This window comes from Carex rostrata, chromosome 7, assembly GCF_964058835.1.
Source record: "Carex rostrata chromosome 7, lpCarRost1.2, whole genome shotgun sequence".
NCBI classification, from domain to species: Eukaryota; Viridiplantae; Streptophyta; class Magnoliopsida; order Poales; family Cyperaceae; genus Carex; species Carex rostrata.
In genome coordinates, this window is record NC_135924.1 from 1,080,822 (window position 1) to 1,093,103 (window position 12,282).

Here is a 12,282-nt window from a genome sequence, read left to right on the forward strand (position 1 = left end):
CCTTTGTTTAAATATATACAAACTAGATCGAATCAAATAGTAAAAAATCGTTGTTTTTATTAAAATTATGCAGTATTGCAAAACAATGATTTTCAAACTATCTTAATAAATAGTAAATAACTTTTAAAAAATTATAAAATTTAGTCACCAAACACATTTTAATATAAATTGAACATCTAACAATTTGGATCAACTATTTAAACTTTGAAAATAAAAAATTCAAGTTATTTATTTCAGAGAATAGAGAAAAAACATTTTAAACTTAGTCATTCTCTATGTAATGCGTATCCTCTGCATTAACACAAAAGGAATCTTTTAAGTTAAAGAATCTTAACTATTTGATATTAAATAGAGTCAATTTGTAACTTGCTTATAACATAGAGATCTTTCAATATTAGTGCAGATTTAATTCGCATAAATTTTAAAATAAATTAACCGATTGAAATTCATTAACTAAAAAAGATTCTAATCTTTTGAGTTAATGCAGAGGATACGAATTCTTCTCTTTGTATATTTAACATAGGATGGTATCGATATTCGATAGGCTTAGGTAATCCTTGACGTAAATGGGTACTCCTAGGTTTTGTAAAAAGATAAAGTTATCTTGTTAGATTCTCCAACTTTCGGCATAATAATAAAAAAAAAAAAAAAAAAAAAGTTGGTCATCCTATGTAAAGAGGTTCCTGACAGGTGGACCGTAAAGATTGATTACACGGAGGGAGATAGATATTTAGCCAGGTCCTGCCCTAAAAAAAGCCTACCGTAGACCCGGTTTATAAGATCTACATTATCTGACAGGTGGGACCCAAAGTCATCGATTGATCTGATGGTGTACCTCAGGTTGTGTTGTGTGTAACCGATCTTAAATAAAATATGTTATGTATGCTATTATAGTACAAACAATATATAGATAAATATTTATATCTGAAACAATACACTATTTCTTATTGTATAAAAGTAATTTCAGATTTTTAAGCAATATATGGTTATAATTAGTTGAAATTAATTACTTTGATTTAATTGTAATTTCATATTTCTAAGCTAAATGACGCTAGCTATGATATTATTTAGCATATGTAATGGTTAATTAATATGTTTTTATTTTATAAATTTTTAGTTATTTTTGTAAATTACTCTTCTTATAATAATAAGCATTATATAAATCTGTTCTTGCAATGATAACATTTGTCCTATAAAAAATAACAATGTAAAGGACAATTTAGTCTTTTCACGCTAAGGCATGTTTTTTATTCACATTCATTGACAATATTAATCCACAGAAGTTGCCGAACACACTCCTTAATAAAGATTAAACTTTTAATCCATCACCGCTATGGAGAAAGCACCGAACATGTCCTTATGTATATTTTACATAGGATGGTATCGATGGGGTATTAGGTTCTCTTTGGACGTCATTGGGTATTCCTAGATTTTGTAAAAAGATAAAAAGATAAAGTTATCACGTTAGATTCTGTAACTTTCGCATAATTAAAAATAATAATTTAGCCATCCAATGTAAAGAGGTACCTGACGGGTGGACCCTTAAGAAAGGTTACACGGAGGGAGATATTGTTCAGAGTAGGTCCGATACTCATCGGACTTACTTTGGTTAGATGGGTGTAGTGACCATCCGATTGCATCAAGATTTGTGTGCTCTGTATTAAAATCTGTGCGTGTCTGTATTATTTTTATACGGACAGATCTTAATGCTAATCGTACGGTTTTGGAGCTAATTGAATCTAAAATAGATCCAATGCCCATCGCACCTACTCCTATATCGGGAGATAGATATTTAGCCAGGTCCCAGCCCTAAAAAAAGCCTACCGTAGACCCGGTTTATAAGATCTACATTAACTGACAGGTGGGACCCAAAGTCATCGATCTGATCTGATGGTGTACCTCTGTACCTGTGCTGTGTTGTGTGTAACCGACCTTAAATAAAATATAGATACCCTTTTTGGGCTTTCGGGCTTCTTTTCTCTCTCTCTTTCTCTCGATTGATGAATTAATTCCCTCTTGTGTGCAAGCCACCTCACACAGCACGCTTCTCTTCTCTTCTCTTCGGTCGAGAGAAAATCCCTATCCCATGGCGAGTGCCACCTCCTCAGCCTCAGACGATACTCCGCCACCGCAAGTAGCTGACTCTCTTACGGCGATCCACTCCGGGGCGGTGTCGGACGATGACGAAGAGGAAGACCTGTGCAGGATCTGTCGCTGCGCGGCCACCTCAGAAGATCCACTCCATTACCCTTGCGCATGCCGTGGCAGCATTAAATTCGTGCACCAGAACTGTCTTCTCCAATGGATCAAGCACAGCAGCTCTCGGCGATGCGAGGTAACCAACTTTCATTTTTTCTTCTTTAATCTTTCTTGATTTTCTGTGGCGCTTTCTGCTTATCCATTCGTGCATTTCTGAATTACAGGTCTGTAGGCATAGTTTTTCGTTTACCCCGATATATGCTGAGAAAACCCCTACCAGACTGTCTCTTGCCGAACAACTCACCTGGTTTGCTTCAAAAACATGGACTGCTTCAAAGTTTTCCACCCGTATGGCACTTGTTCTCTTTGTGTGGTTTGTAATTGTGCCATTCATAGCAGCTCATTTCTGGGATATGGCTTTTATAAAGACTCCCAGGGAATTAGGAGATGTTCAATGGCTTCTCAGTAACAGCAACAGCACTATAATTGACCAAATACTATGGGGGCAACTCATCTTTCTTTGCACTATGTTGGTAGGTTCTGCTCTATTCATCTGTTTCCAGTTGTTAGGTGCAAACAGGATTCCACTACTGGGTGGTGTGGCCCTATTTCAGGAGAATGAGTCGTTTGCTGAAATCGTAGGGATGAGAGGATCTGCTATTAAATTGATCAAGCGTGCATTTCAGGCGCAGCTAGGTATTGCTGTGTTCCTGGTTATTGCAGTATTGGTACCTTTTTCATGGGGAAGGATAATTCTCTACCTAATGAATGGTGGTACCGGACATGCAAGCGATTGGAGCGTGCTTGCAGTTGGATACATATCTGTTCTTGGCCCAGTTGCCACTATTGTGGGACTCTACATGATTCGACAATTTTCCAAGGATATTAGTCTGAGCAGGAGCAGTATTAAGAAAGGTTTATGTGCATGCAGGAGTTTTGTAGTGAGGGTGGTTAGACAAGGGTTTATTTTTATGGTTGTGTTCGGTGGTTTCCCTTGCTTGTGGGGATGGTGGTTTGATATATGCACCATGAAAATGGTGCAAATGCAATTTGGGGGCCTCGACCATTTGTTGGATTTCCCTCCATTAAAAATCTTGGTGTTTTGGGGTTGTGGAATTATTTCTCTGGTGGTTATGAAAAAGTTCCTCCTGCTTATTGATGAGGTATGATTTCAAGCTAGATTTTAATTTCCTCCACTCAGAATCTATGTCTGTTCATTACTTCATTTAAGTTTGTTCATTACTGTAACAACCCTCTATTATTGACAGGAACTACAACTACAAGAGGGAATTTTATACTCTCTTCAAATACCAAGAGACATCAATCAAATTTCGATCCGTGAATTTACTGATGCCTCATTGCACGATAATGCATACCGTCTCCTTCTAAACACTGCTGTTTTTATGACCTTGACGGTGGTTCTTGTCTTTTTACCATTCAAGCTGGTCAGCTATACTCTACCATCTTTCCTCCCATTGAATTTCATGTAAGTTTCTTTTCTTTTCTTCCCATTTCTTGCAACAATACACAATATATATTCAATCACTAAAGGTCATTAAGTGTCAAGACCTAATATATATATTATTTACAAATCGTAGCCTTTGCTATTCGCCAAGTGGTCTGCACTGGAATACTCTTGGGAGACTGTTACGCAGCCGCTACGTCTCCCGTCATTACAACCCTCACTCAGCATTCAAGTTTGTCTTGCATCATTGGCTCTCTTTTGTTGCCAAGGCCCTTCACCTGGATGATTTCTTGCTACCAATAAATGAAGATGCAAATGGCAATGCTTCTACTAGCAGAATTGACGAAGTCAAAGAATCTCAGGATGATCAAGTTGATTCAAAGTATGTGTTTTTTAAGTTTATTTATATGTTTCCAACCTGTATGACAAGTGAAAATTTGTGCATTTGGTGCAAAAGAGAATGCTGTGCATATGCACAATGCCTACCAACCACAGGACATGTCATGGAGCCCTTACAAAGTATTATAATTATCCTCCGCTCCTCTCTATCCTCATTTACTTCAAAATATATGCAAATGGCCCTTTTATGTTTTGTCAAAGTCACACATGGCATTATGCCTTTGAACTTTATTTAAATTATGGTTTTGGAACGTTTAATCACACTATTATGATATAGAAGCTTAGTTCTGTGCCCTGTTAGAAATGCTTTAAGACCTTCATTTTTATTTTCAATTTATAATTCAAAAGAAAACATTAATTGTAGAAATGGATATCTCCAGTTTCTGTGAGTGGACTGTTTATTATTAAAACCCCTTTTGAAAAATAGTAGGGACTAATTTGTCTAATGATCTTTGAGACTTTTTGTCATGCATGAATTATGGCATATGATGTTTGATCTAATAGAGATAACAGAGCCGTAAAGATAATAGAAGTAATATAATAAATTTGTAGCAGGCTTGAGTTGGTGGTTAAAATTGCTGCGCTGTTGATTCTGGGTTCATTATCTCTGGTGCTTCTCACTTCAGGCATGATAATAGTTCCTACATCTCTTGGCCGAGCAGTTTTCAGCCTTATAATGTGGATCACAACTTTCAGCATTGGAACTAATGGTAATTTATCCAACCACATAGTAAAAGTTGCATTTGATTCTGCAGAGAGCAGTATAATATTTTTAGTTCTTTAGTCTCCTCATAAATCTATAGGATAATTGTAAAGAACTTGGGTTTAACTGTGTTTGTATAGGTCAGGCAAACCGGACTGCTTAGCTGATACTTACTGGTATTAACCAGAATAGAACCACTTTCTCTGGAAACTAAACCACCTTTTCAATAGAAGAAGACAATATAACAAACAACTGCTATTTTGGAAACAGATTTGTAAATTAACTTTCAAATAAGCACAAGCAATATTAAAAGCCAAAGTTTAAAAAACTATTTAACAAATAAACTGCATATTTACCTTCCATCAATGATTCTTTGTAGATGAGATAAATTTTCTTATTGGATGCTATATAATCTCGGATGGCATAGTAGCAGTGAGATCATTCATCAATTTTGTTGGAACTAGAAGGATACTGTCTGTTGTTCAGCTAGCTGGCAAGTGGTGCATGATTGGGCTAAAGTGCTTTGCCATTCTCTCTATTTCGGTAAAATTCTCTCAATAATTAAGACAAAAAGTTGTGATTAATCAATCAGTAACCAGACTGGTAAAGGTTCCTTAGAATTTTTTTTTTTATTTGAAAAATTATCTATCATTCTCAGCATGTCTGATATGTTAACTGGTCATTTATTAATGTTTACATGGCAACTCCACTTTGCATATCTCTGGTAATAATAAGCAGTTATTGTTTGTCAGGTATTATTCATTCCTCTGCAATTGGGGCTTCTAGCTAACTTGATGATAGAGATGCCTCTTGATGTGAGCGTAGACGAAAGGCCAGTTTTTTATTTCCATCATATATGGGTCTCGGGGTGTATACTTCTCTCTGCATGGATCAGATTGGTAAGTGATTTCACTTCCAATCATAGAATCTTACTGTAGTCTCTCTGTGTGCTCAGCCTGATAGTCATTAATGATAACCTAAGTGCATGTGTATACTAATATTAATTTCAGGTGATGTCGGGTGTGCGAGACACAAATTCTGTCGAGTGGCGTGCTAAGTTTGAAAGAGTAAAAGCAGATGGTTTCTCACGCTTAAGAGCTTTGTGGGTGGTACGTGAGATTCTATGCCCGATTGTATGCAAACTACTGACGTGGCTGTGTGTTCCTTACATTTTTGCAAAGGGTGTTTTTCCTTTGTTGGGTTACTCCGTGAGAACCAACTCTAGTGTCTATCACTTTGCATGGCTTGCTTATCTCCTGCTCTCCCTTCTCTGCTACATTTTCAAGAGGCTTTACATGTACCTCGCTAGTTTGCATGATCGTATAAAGGATGAGCGCTACCTCATTGGTACCACATTGTGCAACTTTCAACAGGAGGATGCTACTACTCAATTAGAAGAATGATTGAATGAATGAAGAGCTTCTATCTTGTATTTGTATATAATGGGGTTGTATTTTTTTTTTTTTTTCTACTAGAGGTATTATGAAGGCATAGGTTGTCGTTTTTGTAAAAAAGAATCGAGATTAGTGTCATAAATAGATAGATTAGATACTTGTGCAAGTTTTGGTGAAAAATTGTTCATGGAGACAAACCCACCACCGTCAACTTGACCTGGACCTACTTTTCATTAATGAAGAAAATGGAATGCATCAAGGTCCCAATTTCTTCTATGAATTGCTTTGATCTGCTCTGTACGACTGCACCATTGTTCCTTTCGTAAAGTAATACATTAATGTCCAAATATTTGATAACACGTTAATGCATTTTTTTTAAAGGTAAAAATACATTAATGTCAACAATAAAACAATAAAACATGAGGAGGGTTCAAATGCCTCCATTTTTTATGCCTCCATTATGCCTCCATTTTTAAAAACTTAAATAACTCAAAATTTAAAACTAAAACGTCAAAATAAAACTGTTAGATGTGATCTATGTTATTTTCTCTATGTGCTCATAAAAAAATATCACATTTTGATTTTGCTTTTATATGAATCAATAAGTTGAAAAATCAACGTCTAGAAATTATCCACATTTGTATACATTTTTACAAGCTCAAGATGACAATCAAAACAAAGTTGAAATGCCATAATTTTTTACATGTGCATAGATAAAATGATATAGTTCATATCCAATGGTTTTATTTTGAATTTTAAGATTTAAATTTTGAGTTATTAAAGTTTTTAAAAATAAAGACATGATGGAGACATAAAAAATGAAGGCATTTGAACCCTTCTCATAAAACATTTCCAGTTTGTTTTACTGTTAGTACTTACTACTGTGTACTGTTCATCTTTTCACCTTTTGTATAAAACGAATTCACAATTTTATGATTTGACATAGATACTGTTGCGAAAAAGTTGCCCTTTAGCAGCCCGTACCAGAAGAAATAAAACCTGGTTGTATTTTTAGTATTTATCTTCAGTTGAACGTCTTCATGTTTCCATGAAGAAACAAAATGAATATTGTTCTAGCATCGAGCGAAATATCCTTTGTAAATTGCTGATCTATCTTTCAATGGATGTTTTTCTTTCTTGCATTTTGTGGTGCCAGTATCCAAGAAACTGTTTTTCCTTTTATGTCTAGTACCTGTGGAAATGCTGTTATACTTAATTTATTCCTTTGCGAATTGCATCTGTTATGTACATTGTTTGAATGTTTCATCATTTTTTACCTGATCAGCTTCCATATCTATATGACCAGCAGCAACAGCATCACTGAATCATGCTTGCATGCTTAATTTTTTATCACTTGCAAGTTGCAAAATACATAGTTTGACAGTACCATTACCAGTTCTTTCCGGTTAATAATAATTATCTTTTGGCAGTAACAACAGCTATTAATAATGTGATTTACTGTGAGACCATTGGCATGAAGTTTGACATATTAGATGTTATTTCATTAGAAATTACTATAGTTTTTGTATTAAGCTGTACATAATGATAGTTTACTGTTATCATATCCGGTGTCAATTTGCATGTGATCGCAAGTTATTCTATTCTTTCTCAACTCGAAGGGGATACTGACATGTCAGCAATCTCTTAGTGGGTGCATATAAAATTATCTCAGATTTGAGGGGAAAAAAAAAACAGAAAAAGAAAGGAAGCAAAGAGCTAAAACTACTAAGCTTCAGGCACAAGCAAAGGTAACATCCACTACATTTTCCTCAGAGAAAAAGTAAAGATGGCGTTTGTATAAAGATATGCCAAAGATTAGGCTTTTCAATTTGATATCTGGTAGGAAATATTTCTAGTAGAAAAAGGCACAGTTCAAACTTCAGAATAAAAAGAAGAATGAAAGGGAAAGCTGCCAAAAAGATAAAATAACATGGTCTCCAACCTCCCATTTTGCGCATTAAAGCGACCCAAATGTATTTTTTTTGGTCCTAGGTCGAAGTTGTTGCCAGATGCATTATTTTAACAGATTATATTGCAAAAGCATGATCTAGAAATATATCATGTTGGTCGAGATTAGAGCAACCACGAGCTTTATAATTATTATTTATTTATTAGTATAAAGTCAAACAATTCATAAAAGATTTACCTCTACTGCTTTTTCTCTGCATAAAGATTAACTTTGTTAACTTGAACCATTCAAAATTTGATAAGAATAGATCATTTTCAAATTAATTCCAATTTACTCATTCGGGTCATTAAAATGGTAGTTGGAATAAAGTACATGGTTGTTAAAATAAGAAAAAGTCGCCTCACAAAACTTGATGCTGAATTAAGGAATAATATATCACAAAAAATTATAACTTTCATTATTTTTTATAGATCTAAGATATAGACAGACTAAAATTCTGTCAACTCACATCTATTCCAAAAACTGATTCACTCGTCAGTTAAAAAAACAACCAGGTATCAAGCCACTAAAATCAATATCACTCCATGCAACTGAGTTTATGACAAGTGGGCCCTGCGTAATTATAACAATGAAGACCAAAAACTACAACTATGAACCTGCATGGGGCCATGAATTTCATTGATTTACTGTACCAATTCGTACCGGACCTAGTGACAGTATAAGTATAAACCAGTCAAACCAACAAGAAACTGATAGACAACCAACAACTGCCTGAATGAACCATGTCAAGACAACAACAGACTGAGAGTCACACTCAAAATCCCAACTCAACCGGGACCTACCTATACCAACCCAAAACCCGTACACACTGCTATTTTCTTGAGAATACTACCACAGACCTACAATAGAAGAATTAGACCTGATACCTAACCTAACTACCTGAACCACCTCAAAATTTCAACCTCTCAGCCAAATTAACCTGAATCCGAGCAACTAAATTAGAAAAGAAACTAAGATAAAATTAAGGGTAACATAAAATATTGTAATTTATTTGCAAATAGAATCTTAACACCAATTACATCTGTGTATAACACCCAACTATTTTTTTATGATAGCAAAACAACACCTCACTATGGAATAATCGAATATATGACAATCATGTCCTTACTGTGATAAATACTTTCACTAAAACTAAAATTGGACTCAAACCAAAGTTATAAGAGCTGTTTTAGATGTCAAGTCCTAAAGGTTTTAAGAGCTAATCATGAACTGATTTTGTTTCTCTAGCATGACAACAGTTAGGTAAAGTTTGACTTTCCTTTGACTGAATTTTCATTTTAAGGTGTTATTTGCAAATAGACCTACAAAAATATGGTAATGTTCATTGCAACAAGTAAAATAAGGGGAATTTCACATATATGGTCAAATAATTAGGTCTACTATGCAAAAAGACATTGAACTAACAATCTATAAAATAACTACAAACCATCACTTTTATGTATTGAATAGATTTAATTCCATGTAATACACAGGATGATCATTTTATATTGAACTCTAAAAACAACAACTACTACCTTGGCAAAAAAAAAAAAAAAAAAAGGAACGCCGAATTACATTAAACGGACAATTTTACCATCTTTGCTTCCTTTCAAACTCACAAAAAGGAAAAAGTAGATAGAGAAAGACATAGCTTGCGCTAATTCTTCACAACAAAGACCTGCAAAATAAGAAAATGGAAAAATGAGTCCTAGAAAACAGCTAAAGATTTCAACTTTGACACACAAAGTGTTTGTGATTTGATGATGGTAACTATTGCATAAATAACCCTACAGAAAAGGAGGCTGTTTGGACAACATTTCTGACAAAGAAGGAACTGAATGTGTATAGGGGTTCAAATGTTTATCCGAGGATAAGAGATGTCTCGTTTTGCAGCATATGCAAATAAAATTTAAGGTTCTGCAAGGCTGCAACTCAAATGCTTCATTTCGAAATTGATAAACATCTCGCCCCAATAAGGACTTTCCATTTAAAACCATCTATCTCCTTCAACATTCCACTTTGAGAAAAAAAATTCTTATTATTTTCATCTCTCTCTCTCTCTCTCTCTGCTTTTCCTTGCCTAGAATTTTATTAGTATAACTTGGAAGAAACTTAAAGATTGCATAGGCATAAGGTTGAATGGGGATTAATACACCCATATGACCAATAAAGCGGCATTAGTAAGCACAATAAAAAAAAAATGGGCTAATTCCATGATTAATTTGACCCTTGTCCCCAAACAAAAAGTGAAAAAAAAAAAGTCAAACATAAATGAATTTTGACTTCCATAGATAAGATGGTCCATACTCTCAAAATAATAATAATAATAATAATAATAATAATAATAATAATAGTTGTCATGTAACATCACTTACACCTCAGTAATGCTCTCATGAAACTTGGCAATTAGTTACAACATGATCACTCAAATTTACAAAAAAATTCAGCCACTGACACAAAGATAAAACACCACTCATTTATCTTCACAACCCAATTTTTGGAAGAGAAATAGGACAAAGTGAAATACACAGTTTTGAAGCAACAACAATTGGATTTTTCATATGAAAGTAAAACCAGACAAAGTGAAGTAGACAGTTTTAAGTAACAACTATTGGTTTTTTTCTTTTCAAAAGCAATGACTTTTAGTTAGACAAACAGAAATTAAGCCACTTCTGTTATACTTGAAAAAGTTTTCTTTAGCACATATTGAATCTATCTGTGCTTATCATATTGAAAGCAATCACACTGGCACTGAACTGGTAAAGATTAGGCACTGGCATAACAGTAACCAATAGAAACAATATCCAAAAATGAAGTGTTCATACCTTCACTGTTCGTCCGCATAAAAGCACAATACTGTACACTCGACCTGACGTGTTAACCTAATCCTTCAAAATAACCGAATTGGCAATCTGCATTAATGGGTCGATGCATTCTGGCGCGAATTTCCTGGCAAAGAGGTAGGAATAAGTTGAATTGGATCTCCTCAGTTCCCAGATGAGCTCCGGCTTCACCTCGTCAGGCTTGTACATGTGTGGGTGTCCCTCGACACTATCTGTCCAATTAACCCGGGTCAGGGTATATCCGCTACACCCATTTGGATCCTGCATATCCAACAGTGTGGGGAAGTAGTGTTCCTCAGGGTAACAACTGTCACGCATTTTCCTCAGGCACGGCATCCGAAACTTCTTCCAAAGCCTCCGATCTCTGACAACCATGACAGCATGTTTTCGTGTCAGTGCAAAGAACTGTGACCCAACACGGAATCTCTCAAAAGGAACCTCAGGAAGCATGGCATCGTCACCCCTGGCAATGTATCGTGTATAGAGACCGGGATCATCAGCAACGATCTCGATGTAACTGCGTCTAGGCCGGGAGAGCAGGGATCGATACATAAAATCGAAAGAGTGGAGTGGGATACAGGTTTGTGAAATGATGGTAAAGTAAGCATTGGATGGATCATCAAGCAGAGCAAAAGCAAGGAGGCGTCGAGCAGCAGAGATCAGGGTAGGAGAAGCACGCTGAGTAGGTTTGGAAGGGATGAAACGACCAACAAAGGAAGGGGAAGAGAAGGAAGGATGAAGAGGGGATTTAATGGAAGGATCAGCATGGATGTAGACATTAAAGAGATGAGAACGATTGTGGAAGAATTGTTCCCAAAGAGGAGCAAAGTGTAGAGGGGTATTGGTAAGAAAAAGAAAGGCGATCTTGGGTGTACGACGGTGAGGAAGGCGGAGAGAGGTAGCAGAGGAAGAGGAAGAGTTAGAAGCAAGGATAGCACGACGAAAGAGAGCAAGGTCGGAGGTTTCATCGGAAGCAGGGATGGAAGGAAGGGTTTTGGGAGGAAGGAGACGGGGAGCAAGAAAGAAAAGCAAAGGAACAGAGAGGAGGAGAAGAAGAGAAAGAAGGAATGCGGAGGAGGTGGTGGAGAAATACGACGACGACGACGACGACGACGACGAAGAAGAAGAAGAAGATGGCATCATTATCTCAATCTCAATCTCAATCTCAACTAAATTGAAATCGGAATTGGAAATTGAAATGCATGCATCAAACAAATTCGAGGGTTTAGGAATTGGGGGCCGCGTGTCGGTGGGTTTGGGAATTGGGGGGTTTCTTTTGATGCTGTGGTTGCTGTGCTGTGCTGTGTTATTAGAGAAGGGAAGACAAGAAA

The 12,282-nt window shown here is 35.9% G+C and overlaps 2 protein-coding genes across 3 annotated transcripts; one reads left to right on the forward strand and one right to left on the reverse strand.

Annotated features, from left to right (window-relative positions):
* The first annotated feature begins 2,013 nt into the window (after positions 1-2,013).
* On the forward strand, positions 2,014-6,326 carry LOC144556695 (putative E3 ubiquitin ligase SUD1). 2 transcript variants are annotated; one of them, XM_078305090.1, is made up of 8 exons: positions 2,014-2,335; positions 2,424-3,362; positions 3,468-3,685; positions 3,798-4,046; positions 4,616-4,773; positions 5,146-5,309; positions 5,519-5,665; positions 5,777-6,326. In XM_078305090.1, exons 1-8 carry the CDS (start codon positions 2,087-2,089, stop codon positions 6,167-6,169), a joined length of 2,517 nt encoding a protein of 838 aa, XP_078161216.1. In that variant the 5' UTR covers positions 2,014-2,086; the 3' UTR covers positions 6,170-6,326. The 2 variants fall into 2 exon arrangements, with proteins under 2 accessions (XP_078161216.1, XP_078161217.1); XM_078305091.1 differs by having other exon boundaries at positions 4,619-4,773.
* Positions 6,327-9,544: 3,218 nt separating this feature from the next.
* LOC144557272 (glycosyltransferase BC10-like) lies at positions 9,545-12,282 on the reverse strand. The gene is made up of 2 exons (XM_078305824.1): positions 10,934-12,282; positions 9,545-9,786 (listed from the first exon to the last, which is right to left on the reverse strand). The coding sequence occupies exon 1, from the start codon at positions 12,092-12,094 to the stop codon at positions 10,991-10,993; it is 1,104 nt and encodes a 367-aa protein (XP_078161950.1). The 5' UTR covers positions 12,095-12,282; the 3' UTR covers positions 9,545-9,786; positions 10,934-10,990.